The sequence below is a fragment of the Podarcis cretensis genome (genome assembly GCF_951804945.1).
Source record: "Podarcis cretensis genome assembly, chromosome: 2".
NCBI lineage: Eukaryota > Metazoa > Chordata > Lepidosauria > Squamata > Lacertidae > Podarcis > Podarcis cretensis.
Window position 1 is genome coordinate 65868617 of NC_137171.1, and position 22811 is coordinate 65891427.

The 22811-nt window shown below is 37.0% G+C and overlaps 1 protein-coding gene across 1 annotated transcript in view; it reads left to right on the plus strand.

Annotated features, from left to right (window-relative positions):
• The window catches only part of GALNT10 (polypeptide N-acetylgalactosaminyltransferase 10), a 39958-nt gene that overhangs the window by 10403 nt on the left and 6744 nt on the right, over positions 1 to 22811 (plus strand). Inside the window, exons 2-11 of the mRNA XM_079968288.1 lie at positions 3009 to 3111; positions 4518 to 4656; positions 5588 to 5754; positions 7519 to 7704; positions 9913 to 10096; positions 11242 to 11359; positions 17308 to 17415; positions 18719 to 18940; positions 20271 to 20387; positions 22167 to 22316. Coding sequence (XP_079824414.1) covers positions 3009 to 3111; positions 4518 to 4656; positions 5588 to 5754; positions 7519 to 7704; positions 9913 to 10096; positions 11242 to 11359; positions 17308 to 17415; positions 18719 to 18940; positions 20271 to 20387; positions 22167 to 22316 — 1494 coding nt within the window. The remainder of the gene's footprint in view (positions 1 to 3008; positions 3112 to 4517; positions 4657 to 5587; positions 5755 to 7518; positions 7705 to 9912; positions 10097 to 11241; positions 11360 to 17307; positions 17416 to 18718; positions 18941 to 20270; positions 20388 to 22166; positions 22317 to 22811) is intronic.

Sequence of the window (22811 nt, forward strand, 5' to 3'; positions counted from 1 at the left end):
CTTTTTGTAAATTTGGAGCTTGCAGAGCACTTAGAAGGGACATGTTTGTCCCTCTGGATCAGAGTCAACAGCACTGAGACACATGATGTACCAAAGAGTGCTTTGTTATGATCTATCACCAATATGTTTAATCATTATCTCCAAAATGTTGATATAAAGGAGCTTTATGTCATGATATTTTTACTTCATTAAAGATGGCTGTTTCAAACAATATCTCCAAAAAGGGCTGCATTTTTCCTTGAAGTAATAATATTTGAAATTTATATAGCACATTTAGAACATTCTAAGAACTTCACATACATGATTTTATTGCAATTGCCACAACCACCCATTAAAGTAGGTCAGCATTGCTTTCCCTTTATTGCCGATGAGGCTACTGAGACTGATAGAGTTTGCCTAAAGCCCTCTAACAAGATAATAGCTGTAGTGAGCTTTGAAGTAGAAATTTCTAGGTTCACAACTTATCCACTGTGCTACACTAGTTCAGTGTGCTGATGGATTCATAATAATAATCTTACTAATAATCAGCCTTCTGAATTCCTCTTTCTCCATTTGAAAAAAGGGGGGTTGTGTTAGAATTAAAAGAAAGTTTACACACATGTGAGTAAAAACAGTGCCAGCAGCCACAGCTTTGCTTTTTTGTCCTTGTTATGGCAGTTAGAGGCCAGCTACTGCTTTGTCTAAAAAGGAGCTTGGCACCATAACTGGTTCTCTCCCACAAATACAGTACATGCATGCTCTTCAGCCTTAACATTTGGGTTGCTAATTTACCTTCTGGCTGCTGCATACCTCTATTTTGCGCATTTGTATTATGCTGGTTTTAATACATAATTTCTAATTCAGAATACAACAGTATTCCAAGGAGGAAATAGCACCAGAGCAAATCGTTTTACCAGTAGGAAATAGAATGGAGCAATCTCTCAGGATGGTCTTGCCACAGACAAATGTTTGTTCTTAAAAGGAAAATGAGTTTTCATTCCATACCAATGATGGATCAGATTTTGGATTAAACTTGTAGCCCCTTGCAAATGTCAGTCCAGCCAAGGAATATGGTTTTTGAAGGGGGTCTGTATGGTGTTTTGTATTTTTTAAAAAGAGAAATAAAGTGTGTGTTTTTTAATTGTCAAAAGGAGATTGACACCTACTTTAAGGTAAGGTTACCAGGGACAGTCCCCGGATTTACAAATCAGTCCCCTGACAAAATCGTATCATTCCTACTGAAGCTGGAAAGTGTCCCCGGATTCATTGGAAAAAATCTGGTAACCTTACTTCAAGGTAATGGTGGCTGTATCGCCATGGTGAAAATATATTGTTCCAAAAGAACACAAAAAATGGTCTGTTGTTGCAATAGTTGAAGTATATTGCTCCATAAAAACGTAAGAGTCCTGTTGGATCAGATCAGTGATCTATCTAGCCCAGCATTGTGTTTCCCACCGTCGCAACCAAAAGCAAGACAATGGCAATATCCTTCTCCTACTTAGGTTCCCTTTCAACTTGTATTCAGAGGCATATTGCCTCTGTTCCTGGAGGTACTGTATTACCATTGGGCATTTAGTGTTGCAGCACTAACCTTTGGAACATCCTCCTATTACATATCACAAGAGCACCATGTTTATTGCAATTTTTGTGCAATCTCTGACGCAGGAGGAACTGTACTCACAAATGCAGGCCCATCTTAAACAATGATTTTTCTTAAGGCTGCATGCTAGGCTCTGTTTAAGTTTATGATCTTTGATTTTTGTGCAAGGTGTAAAGTTGTAATCTTGAGAAGTTCCAGATTACCACCCCCCACCCAAAATATCAAACAAACAACACCTTGACACAAAGGCATTTCATCTTGTACTGTATTGGGCATAATTCTAGCAATCCAATTATATGAGATATGCCACAAAATGTATAACAAAATATGCTAAGAATCATTCTATATATTTTTTTTATTTTAAAGTTTTATTATATTTCTGTATTTTTATGTATGTCATTTGTTCATCACATTGGTGCACTTTGCAAAAAAAGCTTATAAATACTGTAATTTAAGAGTGAGTTGGATTTCTTATAACTAATGAGAATTTTTTAACAAAAGGTCTAAACCTGAATCTGTTGTTTTGTTCACCACTTTATATATTATAAGAAACGTTTTCATATTTGATCTGACTACAAATAAAATAGTGCTTTTTACTATTTCTGTCTAACATTATATAATGCTGCCACTTAATTGGTGATTTTATTATATTTTTATATAGCATTTACATGGCTTAAATAACCATTCATAGCTGGAACCAGGCACACCAAATAGCAACTAAACAAAAGATTAAAATTACATTTTTGTGTATGTTTAGCTATTGAACGTTACTAGATTTCTTTGGTGATTTTTAAGCTTGGTAGGCAACATAAAGGGCTGTTTACAACTATTAGTCTAAATCCATTTTTAGAGTATTATTTAATATTTCTTTCTACTCTGACCTCACTTTCATTAAAGCAAGGGATGAAAACAATGAAGGAAAGATTAGCTTCAAGTCTGTAATTCTTCATTTTAGAGGGAAACGTACCTCACTCAGATGCATTGACTTGGTACAGAAAACAGCTAAGTAAAGCCCTATGCAATGGATTGTTAAGCAGAAAGCAAATCCAAAACATGACAAACCAAATATCACTGTCAAAGGTATTGATGCAGTACTCCTTTGACCTTTCTTAAAATGCCACATAAGTTAAACCCCACAGCTTTTGAAATGTTCTTTGATGACGCACCAGGGCAGGGTCATTCTGTAGGTCAGCATTCACCATTCTGATGGACTCCCCTTCCTTGGAGATTTTTAAGCAGAGGTTGGATGGCCATCTGTCATGTATGATCTAGTTGAGAGTCGTGCATTGAAGGGGGTTGGATAGATGACCATTGGGGTCCCATCCAACTCTACAGTTCTATGAGTCTATGTTTTGAAAATATGGCTTATCAGTAATTCAGTTTAGCCTTGAATGCTTTCCCAAACTTATAGATAATGTTTATTTAAAAGGGTTTCCATACAAGGCAGAAGAAAGAAGCTTATCTTGAAAACAGACAAAGGAAAAAGGACTGGCATGACAGGGATGCTATAAAGAAAGACTTGCAACGTACAGGTGTGTATGATAACTCATTCAGCCTTAAGGCATGTAATATTGAATTACATATTCAGTAACCTGTAAGTAAAATGGAACTGAGCACAAAGTACTGGGGGAGGGTATACTTTATGTAACACAGTATTGATTACTGTTAGCAGAGTTTAAAAGAAAGTCAGCAGGCCTTTGCTAGCAAGTGTCTGGAAGGTGCTTCGGGCAGTGGTTGAGCAAAGAAGTCTACTACTTCTGTTTTTCTTTTCAGTTCTGATAATTTGCTATATTAATCATATGGGTGTTCGTTTGTTCCAAGAGAGGAAACTGAAAAATGCAACAGGACCTCAGACTTCAAACTAGAAAGGAACAGCAGCTATGTTTGTATGCTGCTTGCTCCCAACCATTCTACAAGCATGATGTCTTTCAAGGTCTTTTAAGCTAGCCACTTGAGAGTACAATTTGATGTATCACAAAGGGCAGGACAAGAAGGAAAGAAGGAAGAACTGCATGTGGCACACCACCCCACTTAAATCTTCACTGGAAGGCTTAAATGCCCAAGTTTCCATTGCAAAGGCCTTAAAAGCATCAGTGGGACATAAATGGAAGGGAGAAAAATGATGACTGATGTTAAGCAAACCAGAGACTGCCGTAACTTGCTATTTTGAAGCAGAATGATGTAAATTGGTGCGTGAGTGTGGAGGCCATGCAAAATCTCCCTTTTCCAGTTGAAGTGGCAAAAAATGTAAGCCTGAAACTGGTGAAGATTTGTCATACCAGCCCTAGAACGGAGTTAGGGGTTGTTTGGGCTTTCATCCCTGATTTTGGCAGCCTTCTGTGTGGTACAGTAGTACCAGTTGGTAGAGAGAGGGAAGGTTGTGCTGACAACAGCATCCTGCTAGACTTTATGCAATAGGAGGGAGTTATAAGAGTTAATCAGATTGATCTAGATAGAAATTGAGCGTTTGCCAGACCTGGTTTGTGTCCTCCAAAACCAAATAGTGGGGCCAACAGAGAACAAGGGCAGGAAAGTTCCCCACATATTTTTAAGAAACTGATTGGCCTTCCTAGGTTGTGTATATTTTGCATCCTATAAATTGAGATAAATCTAATTAGTCCTAAATCTGACCTTTTTTTCAAAATAACAGTTAACAAGGTATTTGTTATAAACACCGTTAAGTGTTCCTATAGTTCTTTCAGTTTTATCATCCGCTTCTCAACTGCTCGATAGTTTTAACAGATGTAAAGTGTGGTGTTTGGACATCATACTGTGTCCTTGATAGAATGTGGCATAATGAGTATTGCCTAGCCAGCCGTGCTAGCTGAAACTAGTGGGAGTTGTAGTCCATAATATCTAGAGGGACCAGATTGACAGAATTCAGCTTTCAGCCACTGGAATTTTATAAGTATTAATGGCTCCACTTCTTTTGTTATAGGAAATGGAGAACAGGGAAAACCGTATCCTATGACAGATGCCGAGCAAGTGGACCAGGCGTACCGAGAAAATGGCTTTAATATTTTTGTGAGTGACAAAGTTTCTCTCAATCGATCCCTACCAGATATACGACACCCAAAGTAAGTACAAACTTTTCTTGTTACTGAAAGTATGAAGGTTTCTATTTCTAAAATTGGCTTTTCTGTATCCTAACTTGAGTGTCATTCCAATTTGTATTGCCCTTGCTTGTTACATACGTCTGCAGTATCTTGATAGGTTGAATTATCTAATGTATTAAACAAGAAACCTGATAGTTCAGCAACTTTTAACTCTGTCATCAGAGCTAAGAAATAAAGCATAAATATTTATGTACAGAGATTCCAATAGTTTCAAATAAACTCTCCTCTGTATTTTATCTTATTGGTGATTTATTTTAATAGGTTTGCTATAGAGTGGATATGTTTTATTGTCAGTGTTGTTGCTGTTGTTATTTTCTTGCCCATCCTTCACCAGAAGATCCCATGGCAGGTCACACCATATAAACACACAATTAAAACATTAAAACTATCTGAATAAATGAGGAATAAAAAAGAACCCTGTGGGTCACGGAACATCTGTTTACTTCGGATGTATCCTCACTTTGAGATTTGGATGTACCTAGGGCTATGAAATGCCCTTAAAATTCTCTTCAGCAATCACTCACAGCTTGTATGATACGTATTTTGTAAACAAATTACATTCAGAAAGTGCTGCCTGACAGTCATCATTCTTTTGGTGCTTGATATGATCTCTCATCTCTTTGACATTCAGTCCAAAAAGTTTTTAAAATATTTCCTCCATCCCACTAAGAGATATCATTGTTTAAGTCTTCGATCTTCTATAGCACCAATGGGGAACCTCTGGCCTATGGACCCAGTTAGAATCTTGTTCTTCCTGAATCTGTCCTAATACAGGCTATTATTCAACTGTATGTTTAATATTTAGCTACAATAAGCGAAAAAACTCAAATAATAGTAGTAACCATTCTTTGTATGCTGGTCAAGCTAGTTACTGTGTTCATCTGTTTTGTAGCTGCAATAGCAAGCTATACCTGGAAAACCTCCCCAACACCAGTGTAATAATCCCATTCCACAACGAAGGGTGGTCATCACTTCTCAGAACAGTGCACAGTGTTCTCAATCGCTCTCCTCCCGAACTCATAGCTGAAATTGTACTGGTGGATGATTTCAGTGACAGAGGTACTTTCATTATAATATTTATTTATGCAGACATATGACTGAACAAAAAAAAAGGTATATAGCAGATTACTTGTGCAGATATTCTGCTGACAAAATTCATTAAGTGAACCCTGCCCAGTATTCCAAATGTTGTTGCATATAATGGGATATATTCATACACAAAATGCTCCTCTCCAAGGTGTGGAAGATTGTTTGCAATTCTGTATTCAGCTTACGGTGGATAACCAATGTTTGGGTACACTAAGAACTGCCATTCTGGAAATATCCATAGCTAACTAAAACATACACAAAGGTTGTCAGAACAGGAACTGCAATCAAAATTCCTTTATTGCAAACTGACTCCAGAATCTCTTATATTAAGTCATAGGAGCTTTTTGTGGATTTGTGTTTTAATTTCAACCACTATTCCTTTATCTTATTTAAATTAAATTATTTCATATACTGACTTTCAAAATGCTAATTATATTCTTGTGTTCAGAGTGGCTCAAATAGCTAATGCTTTATCAAGCATGGAAATCATTTATAGTTGTTGAAATGGAGAACATGTGTTTGTATTATCATTAGATTTTTAGAAATATTTAATAGAGAGTGAGTTTTTATATTAAATAGTGAGTTTTTCAGGTCCAGTTCTTGGCATTTGGCTAAGATAATGCATTTCTAATGATGTGAAATTATGCAAAGCTGTCCCACAGTGGTTCATTACTACTCCTGATAGCTATTTTCTCCAGTTAAAAAAAGAGCTATGTGACAGTTAAATGAACATTTATTCAGTTTTGAAGTAGCTTGCAAATATATTCTCACATCATATAGCTCACACATATTGCAATTTTTAATAGAGTTTTGGTTTTGAGAGAGAGAGAGAGCTTGTATCTCCTATTCCATTTGTATACTTCCCTTCTTCCAAAGATCCCAGGGTGGTTATCTGGATTTGGCAAAGTGGTATGGGCTCCTACAACTGTAGACTTAAGCCACACTGTAGTTAGCGATGTAAAAAAACCCAAAAAAAACTCCAACCCCTTCACATGATATCTCATACTAGACATTTAGATCTGCCCATGTTGGTAATATACATTCTTATTCTAGTGTCGAGCAAATTATTTGATTAGTGGTTAAGAAAATTGTTTGTATTATTATAGTATGCTTATGGATTAACTACTTGCCTGTTGTATGCCTATCAAAATTAAACCATTACTGTCCACGTGTTTGTGTTTTATTGGCCTGATGTATGTTATTGAATTATATGTAATACTTTAATTGCCTGGTGAAGGTTCTGTGCAACTACCAATACTTTATTATCTTAAAGTTTGTAGCTAGAATAAAGCAATGGCAGTGATCTGTTATGAAACTTTGCTTTTCTCAAGGTATCTAACCTGACCAACATGAAAGGTCTAAAATGGGATTGTATTTTTAATGGTTCAAGCTGTGCTGTTTGATCACGTCTTCCTTTCAAAGCTTGCAAAGTGATTTTTTAAAAAAGGTTTTTTTCTAATTTCTGGTGTTTTTCTTATTTCAGTTTTCTAGCTGCTTCATTTACAGCTGTTTCACATTTAGATATGTTTCATGTCTAATAGTCTAGATATAAGATGTATATAAGATGTATATATGTATATAAGATAGTGTATAAAAATGATAAAATAGCAAAATTATAAAAACACAAAACTATTAAACCTTAAAGGTGTTCCAGATTCTGGAAATTGGGTTTTAAAGTTGGGGAGAAATAAAGAGTAAAGGACTGGATGAGAAATCATTTACTTTTCCATGCAGAACACTTAAAAAAGCGCTTGGAGGACTATATGGCCCAGTTTCCCAAAGTGAGGATTCTCCGAACTAAGAAGAGAGAAGGGTTGATAAGAACTCGTATGCTGGGAGCTTCTGTTGCTATAGGAGATGTTATTACTTTTTTGGACTCTCACTGTGAGGCCAATGTGAACTGGTTGCCACCCCTTTTAGGTAAGCAGACTATCTCATTCATTGTTTATTTATATGATTTTTATCCTACCTTTCTAATGCATTTACATCACTCAAGCCAGTGCATAACAAGTAACACTACAATTTCGCAATAAATTCCCAATATCAACATGTATTTCAGTCTGATAATCACATGTCCTGATATGGCATTTCTAGCTATATGAAATACAGAGGCTTACAATCTGACTTAAAACTAAAATTTCTTCCATAATTTAATTTTATTGTTCTGGGACTTCTCAGAACTTTTTTCTACAAAAAGTCAGTATCTGGCTTATATAAAGACTGCTGACATCAGTTACTCAGTGAGATTCTCTTTGAGAAAGGGTGAGAAGGTACTTGGATAAAATGAAGGTTCAAAATAGGATTGTCTTTTTAATGGTTCTGGCTGTGTTGCTTGATCATGTCTTCCTTTCAACGCTTGCAAAGTGATCTTTAAAAAGTGTTTCTAATTTCAGACGTTTTTCTGATTTCAGTTATTTAGCTGCAGTTGGTTCACATTTAGCTATGTTTCATGTCTAATAGTCTAGGCAAAGATATATAAAACATGCATTTTACCATATACTTGGATGATGGTCCTGTTGTGACTCACCATGGACCAGGCTGCAACCACTGAAGCCCAGTGAAATATATAATCCAGCTGTGTTGGTAAATTCAAGTTGGAAAGCAGTTTTATTTTTTTTGTGAAGATGTTTTGCCTGAATTATTTCCTGCCTGAATCTAACACAGAACTTAAACACATTATGGCTGACTGGCATATTGGCTTGTGGAAATAGTTTTGAACTTAGAGAAAAAATATGCCATTAACAGACCATTGTCTGTTAATACAAGTCTTGGCTGGTAATTGTTTGCTTGCTTGCTCCACACAAAGGAGTCTCTCATTTTGAATTATTATTTTAGTTTTGTTTTGTTTTGGTTGACCGATAAACAGAAAAGAATATAACATTTAGATGACAAAATAGTGAGGCATTTGGATATCTGTTAATTTTTGTCTAATACCAAGGTAAACAGGCTTTTCAGATGTGTGTGTATAGACATTCAACATTAGAAGCCTGCAACTGGCCTGCTTAGTTCACATATAATATGTGGGAAATGGCCTTCTCTTGCTGCTTGGCCCTAATTGTCCTCTTAAGGCTACAAAGTCACAGTGCTGCAGCCCTAGTAAGTGCATTCCCTATCTATGTAGCTGTTAAAATACAGTTACCCAGCCAATGCTTCAAATCTTTAAGAACCATCACAAACTTTTTGGGCCTTCCCTGGTTGTTACTTCCCTTATGCCAATAAAGTGCAGCCAATGCTACTCCCAGGACTGCATGAGGTTTTGCTCTAAACTTCTTTCCCCTTCTTTCCTCAGTGTCTCCACAGCTCCACAATTTTTAGACAACTTCCCCCGTTGTCCCATTTTACTAAGCTTCTGTTGCACTTTCTTCGTTCACCCATAGTGTTTCATAACCTTAGCGCTGCAATTTCTTCAGAGACTCCTCTTTGATTAGCCCATTGCCTCTGTTCACTGTCCTTTGTCTGTCTCTCAGTTCCTATCCTTCAGTCGCCTTGCTTCTGCACCATAGTTTCCTGGTTTCATGGCACCTCTTCCCAGCAGTCTGCCTGTCCCACACAGCTACTGCTGCCATTAGGACCTGGATAGTGCCAAACTGATGGACTTCCCTCTTGGAAGGTGATCTCACAGACATTGAGAGCCCTGATCCTCAAACAGTTGCAGTGCTCAATGAACATCACCAGTTCTGCCAACTGGCATTGGAGACTTCAGCTTCACAAGCATTGTGTAGTATAGATAGCACTGAACTGACTTATCAGCCATTCCCTTACCTCAACTTGTTAATAGGTGTAAATCTGAATAGGTAGACTAAATTCAACTCCAAGTGTATATGTGCTCCCAAATGTTACCTTTCCAACACTATTATTTTATGTAGTCTTTGGGAGAGCATGAAAAATCACCAATGAATGTAAAACTCCTGTATTCAGCAAGACAACTCTATAATTTTTTTCTGATTGGTAGATAGTTCACATTTGAATTAGATTACCCATGTCTGTTTCGTGGAAAGAGAAGAAAAATCACAGTCGTGTAGCTGTACTTCTGAATATATTCTTTATGGAGTATTGTAGAAACAATTGTGTTTGCTACTCCTTTCATCTGTAGCAAAATAATGTAACATGTTTCTGTCTATACCCCAGACCGCATTGCTCGAAATCGCAAAACAATTGTTTGTCCAATGATTGATGTAATTGACCATGACCACTTTGGCTATGAAACACAAGCTGGAGATGCAATGCGAGGTGCATTTGACTGGGAGATGTATTACAAGCGGATACCCATTCCTCCTGAATTACAGAAACCTGACCCGAGTGACCCTTTTGAGTAAGTTCATGAAACAAAGTGTGAATAGGTGTTTAACCAGCTAGGCTCTTGACACTGGTGCTTTCAAATGGATAGAAACTATCCTTGGCCATCACAAGTAATGTTTCATTTCAAAAGATAAAATTCTTTTTCTCTGTCTACTTCAACTTTTTGAAAAGAGATAATAAGGTCCATTTCAGATGTATAAAAATAAAAATTGCATAATTGAAATAAGTCAGAATGGTGGATATTTAATAGAACATATCGCATGCTGGTACAAATTAAATCAAAACATAAACTTTATTTTCTTAATAATTATTAATTCAGTTAATATAGTGGTAGAATAGCCTGACCAGGTTCGTCCATGCTTTGGTAACCTCAACACACTTTATTTTATCTTAACCTTTGTTGCTATGTATGGGTAAAAATGCAGCATTGTTAAATTAAAGATTTGATTCCGAGTATTATTATTATTATTATTATTATTATTATTTATACCCCGCCCATCTGGCTGAGTTTCCCCAGCCACTCTGGGCGGCTCCCAATCTAGTGTTAAAAACAATACAGCATTAAATATTAAAAACTTCCCTAAACAGGGCTGCCTTCATGCGTCTTTTAAAAATAGGATAGCTGCTTATTTCCTTGACATCTGATGGGAGGGCGTTCCCACAGGGCGGGCGCCACTACCGAGAAGCCCCTCTGTCTGGTTCCCTGTAACCTCACTTCTTGCAATGAGGGAACTGCCAGAAGGCCCTCAAAGCTGGATCTCAGTGTCCGGGCTGAACGATGGGGGTGGAGACGCTCCTTCAGGTATACGGGCCGTTTTGCTGCCTAGACCAATTAAAGAGAGGAAGAATGTTAAAAGGTACAACATTGGGCTTTTGTTAGATAATGTGGGCTGTATTCCCACACAGATTGACACCTTCCACTATTGGAGGTCTCGTTAATTCATTATGAAGGAAACTGCCAAGTTCTCCTGGGTTCATAGTTTAAAGATATACTGTGCAACAACATCACATAGATTAAAAATATTAAGGTGGAGCAGTAGAAAAAATATTTAAGTATGAAATGTGATTTCAGGAATGTAATTTATTGATATATGGATGTAATGGTAGCATAACTACAATGATAGGTTTTGTAATGTGAAGGATTTTCCCCCCCTTAAGATCTCCTGTAATGGCTGGAGGACTCTTTGCAGTCGATAGAAAGTGGTTCTGGGAGCTGGGAGGATATGATGCAGGCCTGGAAATATGGGGTGGAGAACAGTATGAAATATCATTTAAGGTGAGTTATGTTCCCTGAAAACTTTTATTTGAAAAAATGCTGAATAATGAAGTAGTTTATAGACATGAAGCACCAGTTTGCAGTCTTTGTTTTTCTGTGTGTTTATAAAATAAAACTGTTGAAAGGATTTCTGCAACATTTCTTGAAAAGAACATTTTACTGTAATAAACCAAAAATATGGCTAAGAATCGAAAGCCTCTGTGAGGTTACATGCTAACTGCTAAATGATACCTGATATGAGAAGTGAATATTTGAGTGATTGATTTTTTTTATAGACAAACTGAAGGGCAATCAGTTTCTGCTAAGCTGGTTACGTACCCAATTGTAAGCCAAGGAAGCAGGAGCATAATGAATGAATAGAATATTATTTTTGTAAGTGTCATGAAACAAAATGGCTTGCTACTATAGTCTTCTGTTTGTAGAACACTCTATTGTCATAAGCTGGAACAAATGAATAAATTCATGTAGCCACCTCATCAAATTAAGAAGCTAGCTACTCATGGATCAGCTTGTTCATTGACCTTTCGGAGCTATGAGTTTACTTACTAGAATTTGTTAAGTAGAATAAATACAACTGAGGTCTTCAGCAGTACTTCTGGTGATCAAAAGGCAAACATTAGATTAATAAACAACTTGGTTACTGTAGTTAGCAAATATTTTAATGTCTTTATTCTCCAATGCTTTTGTGTTTTAGCTTTAGTTTTGCCTTGTGATTGCAATTATTTCTGAATATTTTTTTTAATACATAGCCATTCTAGTAGGTCCTGCATCCAAGTAAATAAGCCCCACTGCCTCGACATGAATCCAACCAACTTGCAAAGATCACAGGGGAAAATTTTGCCTTGCCAACAGCCCTTCCCTGATTATTATAATTATTTCTTTTTTCTGCTCACCCCAAGTAGTTTTTGAAATCTAAACTGTGATGCAAAAAGCCATCAAACTACATTAATTTGACAATTAACATGCAGCAAACAACATTTTCATCTCATTGTTTAACTACAAAAAGCTAAGTGATAAAGAAATATTGAAGGTTTCTTATTTCCTCTGTGAGATTTCTTTACAGTTGGTTCAATTTATCCCTTTTATTAGTGTGTATAAAGACATAGTGTAATAATGTAATTCTCTGCAGGAGATGGTAAAAGCAGCATTCATCTTTTCCAATTCGGACCTTTTCAAAAACAGTAGTTTCCAAGAGTGATGACAGTGACTCTGCAAGCTCTTTGTCTTTGAAATGCTGGAGCAGACACTATTTGATCTGCAGGAAATAAGAATACTTCATTCATCTGCCTACTTGCACACTGTATTGCAGAGTTTTATTTCAGGCCAAGGATGATAATTTATGGTGGGTTAAATTCACTCTAATTAAATCCCAGCAGAAGTCCTCCTTTCTTTGTATTGTTCGACAGAAAAAGATGTTTCACTGAAATGGTGTGTTTTCAGGAGTTATGATAGATTGATGCTTTCATCTGTGGCTGATAGAAATTCTGATAAAGTAATAAGAATAAAAGATTTGTTCATTAGCAACAAGAACACAGGGTTTTTGAGGCCTAACAGCTATGAAACTTCATATTCAATTTCAAAACTGCATCTGTTTAAACATAAAAAGATGCTGAGATCCTGCCTCCGAAGGAGCACAAAGAATCCACCTAGCACTTCTTCCAAGTAAAATAAATGGGAAATGTTATGTTTCAAAGTCCAAATTTTCAACCCATTTTTAACCAACTTTTCCCCCTCCCTTCATTAATCTATTCCAGATTATTGCTAGGGAATTATTACTTGGGGAACTGTGTAAGAAAAGGGAAATTATCAGTTCCCAGCAATTCTAGGAGATAGCAAAGGATAGTGTTAATCACTGCACTTATCACTTCATTTCTTTTAATGTAGGGAAATTCCTTTATATACTCACTGGAGCATGTTTGCGTGACATTAGGGAACCTAATTGTCTCTTGTCTTATGTAGCTTATAGGAAGGACCTGCTTCTCCAAAAAGATTCCTGTATCTTGAAAGTTTTTTGATAGCCTGCTCTGGATGAGGATGAAGTAGTCCTATGCAGTCAGCGGTTAAGGAGCTTTTACCTTGTGCTGGTTGCAAGTGAGGCCAGTTTTCTTCAGGTAGATTTTAGAAATGTACAATTTGTATTGCTTTTGATGGGAAGTGAATTAGTTGAATCACTATAAAAATGTTTCTAAGTGTTTAATTTTCACCCAAAAGAAATTTCTCTTTGCAAGATTATTTTTAAGGACTAGTAGGTAGTATAAATATAGCCTGTCCTCTAGAGCAAATGTTTCCATTGAATAAAATAGGCATTTAAGTATAGACAGACTCATAGTTCAATGAGGATACCCATCAAGCTTGGAATGACAGCTATATTTTGAGATTTGATGCAGTATCTCTGATTCTCTACTTATTCTTGATCAGATTGCTGGTTGTAACATAATGACATGGAATCTCTATCCAACTTCTCTGATGGTTTCCCTATTTTGGCTTTGGATGTGAAGTCTTAGGGGATTCTACAGCAGTCCTGCTTCCTTCTTAGCTATTCACTGTCTTCAAGGGACAAACTAGACATGACATGGTTTTAAACTATGGAAAGAAAGAAACAAATAAAATTATGATGATGCTGATTAAAATGCATTTATACATGCATTTATACACTTCTTTACATGTTTATGCTCTCTGGAAGACTTAGAAACAGAGTTTCTGTTCTCTGGAAAACTTAGAAACAGAAGAGCCTTGCTTTTCAGATTTCTCTCTTGCTGCTTATAATATGTTTGCACTGGATTACATTGTTTGTGCTGCGTTTTCTACAGAGTTATTGTATATCACTGATTAATGCTAGTTATTACTTCTCATGATATTTTATTTCTCCCCTGTCAGAGCTGTTCCTTGTGATTTTTATATAAAGCTAGCTTTTTGTGCTTTGTACTATGAACAGTGTTGAATAGATTTTGTTTATATGGGCCTCTGCTTGGGATCAGTAGCTACACAGATAGGAATTTAGGTAGCTTTTAACTAGTTTGGGAGGGTGGAAGTTTAAGAAGTATGTAATCTATGGCACAATAATATATATTATACCCTACACCCTAACCACTACACAACATTGACTTTCCTCATAATAGCAGATAGTCTTGGTATGGCCAGTCTGATCTCCTTTCTTGTAAAATAAGACAAGCGACAGGGTGGTGGCAAGGCATAAACAGTGCAATCCTGTTATTGAATGCAGATGGACAAATGTTGGCATTGTTTAAGAGGCAACAATAAGCTGTGTGCTGCTTAACATACATAAAATCAGGAGTATCTTGTCTGCTAGTAGCTTCTGTTTTCAACCAAGAACAGCTGCTTGATAGACACTTGCTATTTTTAATTTCAGTGCTACCTTTTTAATTCTTACCTTCTTTTTCCTTCTAGTGTATAAGGCTCTCTTTCTACCAATCTCTCTTTTTACAGATGAGAATGATAGTTTTCTTTATGCAGGTTGTAATGAATTCTGTCATCACACAAAGGGATTGCTAATAAAATGAATCAAAGCAGCAATGAAAATGAATAGGATGTCTGCTTTTGAAATTAGATTTGTGTTTGAGTAGCACATTATCAGCTGAAAACATGAGTGTTTTTAAAAGCAGTTGAGCTGGGTAAGTGTGAGGGAAGGATATCTGTAGCACATTGACAGGAACTCATAAGCCAGTGGACAAGTAGTTTGTGTAATCAGAAGTTGTAATTTTTAATATTAATGGAATGTGTTAATCCATAATGAATATAGCTTTCTGAAATGCTATGTAAGTCAGACAACACTGGTTCCATCTTCTTAGATGTTTTGGGCTTTTATATATTGGGTGCTATCCAGTTTTAGTCAGGATCAGAATAGGCCCATTTAAAGTTACTGTCTATTGATTTCAGTGTGCCTATTCTGAGTATAACTTAGATGTATATCACCTGTTCTATTTTAATTTTAGCCTGTCCGCTGTTGATCTTATTTCTTTGTTTGGAAGTGTTCTTGTAGCTGTGAGACAATTATGGCCACACTGTGAAGTTCATGGGGGAAATGCTTTACCCCAGTTGCTTTTGAAGATCCTTTGCCGTCCAAGCATTTCTTGCGAGAAGGAGGCTTAGGCCCAAATGAAAAGCATCAATCTCTCAGGCTGACTATGTTCTCAGCTGACATAGCTAAACACACTCCTACCCTGGGTGGAACTAGTATATTCACGTTGCCCTCAACTACCCAAAACCATGCCCCTAAACATTGTCGTAACTGTTGCAATCCCCACTGGAACCTTAGGGTGAGGGGGGGGGGTAATAAATTAAAATAATAATATTCAACTAATTTTTACTCTGAGTAGACCGATTTAAATTAATAGAGCAACTTATTCATGTTCATTATTTTCAGTAGATTTATGCTGAGTAAAATTTAATTGATTACCACCCAGTGTATCCATTAAGAATGGACTAATTAGTCAGTTTCAATTCCTCTCAGTTCATATTTCTTATCTTAAATCTTTTGTCCCATTTTCACATTATTTTGTAAACATTTTGGAAATCCTATATGGAAATAGGCAAGCATTTTCACTTGCATTTCTCCTAATATAAACATTTTAATACAATTTTGTCTAACATAAGTAATTGTGTAATATAATGCATTTTAAACTTTATTTCCATTAATGTGTACACCTCCCCCTAATAGACATATTTTTATACATATCTTTAAGTTTGGGAACTGCATCCTAAAATTCAAAAATTTTGAAGGATAGCTGCATTTCAATCTGCATATTTGCTCAGTAAATGTGAATGAGGTAGGTTCTCATTACAATGCTAACAATACCAATTTCTTCCCCATTCCTTGTATCCATTAATGAAACTGCCCATCTGGAAACTTTTCTTTTTGAATTCAAGAATTGATTCAGCAGTACATTCTCACCACTGTTGAATTCATATTTGACAGGCAAGTCAAAGACTGCTTAATATTTAGTTTTCTCTACAGAATAAAAGCTGGAAAATGTTTTAATGAAACCTTTGTTGGATCATTAAAATGTTTACCTTAGCAAACCTAGCCAGACAATCCTTTTTAAGACATTTCAGAGCCAGTCTGTTAATAAATGGGCATGGTACTTTAATACAGATTATGTACATTATTAGTCAAAGAACTTAAATTCATTAAGCCTACTGGAATGCATGCATTCAACACTACATCTGTTTCAATTACCTAGACTGGCAAAACCTATATCCATATTTAATCTAGGTATCAAGGAAAGTTCCTAGAGAATGTTGGCACAGATTCAATGCTTCTTGAAGAGAAAATAATTTTGTTGACCTTTGTTGTTGTTTAGTCTATTAGTCGTGTCCGACTCTTCGTGACCTTACTTGGACATAAATAGAGCCATAATTCTGCAAGTAGCATTTAGTTAATTGATGCTCCATTTTTAAAAAATAGTTATGCACTTTTGCTAATTTCAGGAATACATCAGCAGTTGTATTTCTGCAAAAGCAGCAGTGGAAGGGCATGCTGGCACTGTAGTAGAGTTACAAAATAGCAAGTAAGGTGTTGATGTCTGACCTAAAATCTTTAACTATCTCCAGATAACTCTGAGATTGTTTCATAATAACACTACATAAGAATCTACAAAAGTATTCAACTTTAGTAGTCATGTGTTTACATGTGCATTAACTTTCAGAATTCTTTGAACTACCTAAGCTACATACTGCTTTTGATTCATGCTAGGTTCATTTCTTGGTGTTGGATCTGGTGGTATTTTTTATGTCACAGTGGTGACATAGTTTCAAAGATGCACAACTTTAAAAGCTTGAATAACATGAGGTCTGAATACATTTATGATGTTTTAAAAATAGTTTACTAAGGTAACAAACTTACTACTTGATATGACTTTGAAAAAGCTTTGATTTCCATCATATTCAGAAAATTCTGATCTGTGCTTACTCTCTCTGGCATCTGACAGGTATGGATGTGTGGAGGTCGTATGGAAGATATTCCTTGTTCCCGTGTTGGTCATATCTACAGAAAATATGTTCCTTACAAGGTTCCTTCAGGAGTCAGCTTGGCAAGAGTAAGAGCCTGTCTTGCTAAATTTCCTTTGTTCCTTGCATTCAGTCAAGATGCAATCTTCTAAAAAGATAGTGGGTGAGATGCATTTTTTAACATTAGTGCAAGAAGTTTGGGAGTTGACATTGTTTTGCAAGCAAATGATAGCACACAAGCTGAACTCTCACAAACCATAAAAATAGTTGCTCTAAGGGTTGCGCTATATCTTTAACAAGTGGTTTCTGTAGTGTAGAGGTTGTCACATTTGCCTAATACACTGAAGGTCCCCATTTCAAAACCAAAGAGAAATAGGTAAATATTCTGGGGGAAGGGCCACAGCTCTCTGGTAGAGCATCTGTTTTTCATACAGAAGGTCCCTGGCAACTCCAGCTAGAGCTGGGAAAAACTCCCTGTCTGAAACCCTAGTAACCAGTTGCCAGTCATTGTAGACAATACTGAGCTAGATAGATCAGTACTTTGAGTCAGTATAAAGTAGTTTCCTTTGTTCCTGTTGTGAGATACTCATTGGATTAGGTTGCTGCACTAGATTAAGAACTGAACAAGGCTACATATAACAATGGCTGTTGGTTGAGCTGGCTGCCACATTTTGATATTATCCTTTATCTTTAGCTTTCTTTATATTAAAAACCCATTAGCATGACAAACATCATCCCCCCAGTGAAGGGCAAATGTGTCAGTAATAGGATGATTCCTTTAAACTGGCAGGACATCTGAAATCAGTTTGATTCACATTAATATATTCTTCAGGATAATTCAGAATATGTACACATGAGGATCCTCAGTGTTACTACCCAGAAATTAACAGTTTGTCCTCTCACATGAGTGAATTTGTCCTCTCACGTTGGTGAATTTTCATATGCAAAGACGAGTGCTTTTATTTGGTATTCAGAGGTATGTATTTTAAAGAAGGGTATATACTCCCTCTGGTGGGAAAAGACAGTAACAGAAGAAGAAGAAACATGACTGAAAAGACTTCTCTCTCCCTCAGTCACAACTAACTACCTAAAGAACACAATTACTTTTAAAGTTATTTTTGATGAAATACAGTAGATGCTCAGGGCCCAGTTTAATTCAGCCTTTATAGAATGTTCTGGTTGTCTGACTCCTTGGAAGAGCAGTCGTCATTCCTGTACCATCTGCTTGGGTTCGGACTTATTAATGTAGTATTTTGAAGTCCATAAAGCCCTTTATGCGTGCCTCCATGTAAGACAGCTAATTAATCGATCGTATGTGCATCCTGTATAATTCAAATTTATGGATATGCTTTTTTTCAATTCTTCATTTCAAATATATTGTCACCTATGTAGAACCTGAAGCGTGTTGCTGAGGTGTGGATGGATGAATATGCAGAGTACATTTACCAGAGGAGACCTGAATATCGGCATTTGTCTGCAGGAGATGTGACTGCTCAGAAAGAGCTTCGCAGTAATCTCAACTGCAAAAGTTTCAAGTGGTTCATGAATGAAGTTGCTTGGGACTTGCAGAAGTTCTATCCACCAGTGGAGCCTCCAGCAGCTGCCTGGGGAGAGGTTGGTTTATTCAAGAAATTCAGCTGTATCAAGAAGTCCCAGCCATGCCATGGTGTATGGTTGCAGATCAAACCACAGGATTTCCAGTACCCGCTGAGTCCATCTTTAAGTGAAATTGTTGTGCATGTTTACTTCTGTACATATTTGCTGGTGCAGAACTTTACAGAAGGGATGGGAAACCTGAGGCCTTCCCAAAGTTGTTGGACTTCCAACTCCCATAAGTGCCAGCCAACAGAGCCAATGGTCATGTATGATGGGAGGTGTGATCTAACAACACCAGTTTCCATATCCCTGTCATGCAGGAATTTAGTGAATGTATATGAATATGGCTAGAAAAAGTTGTTTTCAATACACTTCAGAATCCATTAGCAGAAAGACTAACTTTACTAAAACTATTGAAAACAGTACACACTGAACTTCTGGGGTATGTTTGCTCCTTAAGATTTACTTACTCTGACAGCCCATTATCAGGTTTAACCCTGACCTAAGAATGGGTAGTAAATCCAAGGCTTTGATCATTTCTTTTTTAATATCACTGCCTTCACAATTCTCCACTGAAGCCACTTGTTAAATGGCTCTCAAGCTCAGATGTGTATTCAACGGGCTGCTTTTTTTCCTTTGAGACACAGAGCAGATTGTTCTAGATCCCTTTTCTTGGCTTCTCAGTTCTTGAGAATTCTTGTCACATCCACACACATACATATATAGAAATCATATTGTCTTGTGTCTTTGCATTTATGCAAGCGTTTGCTATGGGATAGCATAGGGGCTGCCTGTATTTCAGCCCTCTGTTTACGCACATTTAATATGTGTGTGACGATGTATATGCACATCGCACCAAGCCCACCTGGAAACATCATAAAGACATTACTGAAATGTCACTAAAAGGGCAGAATGGGGTATTTGCAGGTTTTTTCAGTGCATTTCTATTATACGCTATTTCAGTGACACGCGCGGTGCCTCAGAATGTAGCCCCTGTGTAAGCAGGGGACCAACCCAGCAGTTCAAAAGCACACCAGTGCAATAAGATAAATAGGTACCGTTGCAGCGGGAAGGTAAACAGCTTTTCTATGCACTCTGGCTTCCATCACGGTGTTCCGTTGCACCAGAAGTGGTTTAGTCATGCTGACCACATGACTCGAAAAGCTGTCTGTGGACAAACATCGGCTCATTCAGCCTGAAGCGAGATGCCACATCCCATAGTTGCCTTTGACTGGACTTAACCATCCAGGGGTCCTTTACCTTTTCCTTTTACCTGTACTTCAGTTTCCTTGACTGTCACTATGTCAAGAAGTTAGATGCAAAGCTAATCAGCAACTTAATCTTTCAGGTCCGTAATGTAGGAACCGGCCTCTGTGCAGATACCAAACATGGAGCCCTTGGTTCCCCACTACGGGTTGAAGCCTGTGTGAAAGGCAGAGGAGAAGCTGCCTGGAACAGTGTGCAGGTATTTGCATTCTTTTTTATAATTATCTCATTCTTAGTGTTTCCACCGGCAGTTTTAGAAAGAACTACTTTATGCAAAGTATGTATTACTGAAATACCACAATAGCTTCACTAATGTAAGACTAAGGGGGGGGGGGTTGCTAGGGGAGTAGAATGTAATCTGCTGGTCTAAATAGTTCACAGATGCTAATTATCAAGCTGAAGGCCTTAGTATGTAAACACACCTGGGGTGCAGGAGATGAGTACTTTAAATTATTTGCATGAGTGCTGTGGCAGAAAACCAGTATTATCTGGAGCCAAATCCTGAGGTGACTAGAGAGGAGGCAGACAGAAAAAGGTTAATAAGACACTAGTCATGCAACTGTACTGTGCACTGACATCATTTCTAAGTGTCTTCTGAAACACACTATTAATGAATCTGCTACTATATCCAGTGACCACTTAGTGTCGCAGGAGGTATAATTAATACTCCAGTGGATGCTAATGAGAGATTAAACTGGTTAGGGAATATTTTCACCGAATATTTTCATTTCTTAATGTATAAGATGCTAGAAGTGACAGCTTTATTCTAACACAATATGTAAAATGAGAAGTTGCTAGCTACCATTTCATTTACCTGGAAATGGAAAATTAAACCAACTGACTTTGAAACTACCATATTTTTCTGTGTATAAGACTATATTTCCCCCCTATTTTTTCAAGTTTAAAATGGGGGGGGGGGTCATCTATACACTGATAGTGCATATGGGGGATTTCTTTATTTGGAGTCCAGTCCCAAAAAATAGGAGACATGTTATACACAGGGACGTGTTATACACAGAAAAATACGGTAAATCCAAAAGGCCTGCATGAGTTTTATATGCAATTTATGTTGAGTTGTAAAAATTAATGTGGATGTTGAAATATATTTTTGGTCTAATTCTTCCATAAAGAGATTTCCTTTTTTTATTATTAGTACTAACAGTAGCAGCATGAAGCAGTTGCTTCCATGTCTTCTCATTACTGAACTGGTGTGGTGGTACTTCAACTCCAGAGATATTCCTGCTGTCCTCCAAAAGAATACAAGCCTATAGAGCTCCAATAACCACACATTTTGTAGAACTGTTCTTGCTGTAGTGAATCTTGTTGTCTCTCGTTTTTCTTCCTGTTGTTAAATCTTTCAGTGCTAGTCGGTTTCAACTAAGGGAAATTACTGTGACAGATTGTTGGTTATGGTCAGCTAGGTTTTGCTCCAGAGTAGACTCATTGAAATTAATAAGCTTGATTAAGTTAGGTTCATTTTATTCACTTGGTCTGAATAAAATTTAAAAAGCACCCTATATTAGTTCCATTTCTTTTCTTCCCTTATATCTATTTATTTATTTAGTATATTTATATCCTGTTTTTTAACTACAGTCTTCAAAGTGGCTCACAATATTTATAAACATGCAATAGATACTTCAAGAGCCACTCACTTAAAACAAAACAAAATCAATCTGCTCCATTTGAGCAACTGATGTTCTTTTCCACAGGGCAACTGGTATTAGATGGCTCGTGGGGGGGGGGGAGTGTCATTTGCAGGCTTCCAATTCAAACACAACTGCCATTGTAGAGCTCCTTTTCAGTGTTTGTGTTTCTTAACAATGCCACAATTCTATTTCTGTATTTCTTGCCCTGTCCTAAGGAGAGGGTAGTTGTTCTTCACGTTGAGTAGTACTGAAGGGCAGGGGTGCATATAACCAAGAAGTCTGGATTTTTGTCCTCATCGTTTATTCTGAGAGTTTGATGTTTGTCCTAGCAGGTGTTCACATTTAGCTGGCGAGAGGACATCCGTCCAGGAGACCCCCAGCACACAAAGAAATTCTGTTTTGATGCTGTTTCCCACAACAGCCCAGTGACTCTCTATGACTGTCATGGAATGAAGGGGAATCAGCTATGGAAATACAGGAAAGTGAGTGTGTTATTACTCAGAATGTGGAAACCATTACTTCTGCATTATGGTTACCTGTAATATCTTGAAAAATATTCATATTGTAATATTTTGTCCCTATGTTTGGGACAACATGTTATGTAGAATCCCCTTTTTAGTAAAAGAACAATAGGGCATAGTAACATCTCTACCAGAGATAGCAAATAAACCTGCTTGTTTTAAGTGTACCATATAAAGTGGTATTCAACTGTTCCATGATAGGAACTTTTCCTATCATGCCACTCATATACTGCTCTTCTACTTGGGAACAGGGGGGCTTCAGATATTGGACTTAAACTCCCCTCACCAAACTCCCCTTAGCCAAACTAGCTGGGGCTGATGGGAATTGGAGTCCAACAACAACAACAACTGATGGGCCATAGGCTTTGAAAAGTTTATCCTTTTTTAAAAAAGGAACAAAGACCTGGGATTATATTCATGGATGGCAGAAATACTCAAAAGCAATGATAATTGCAG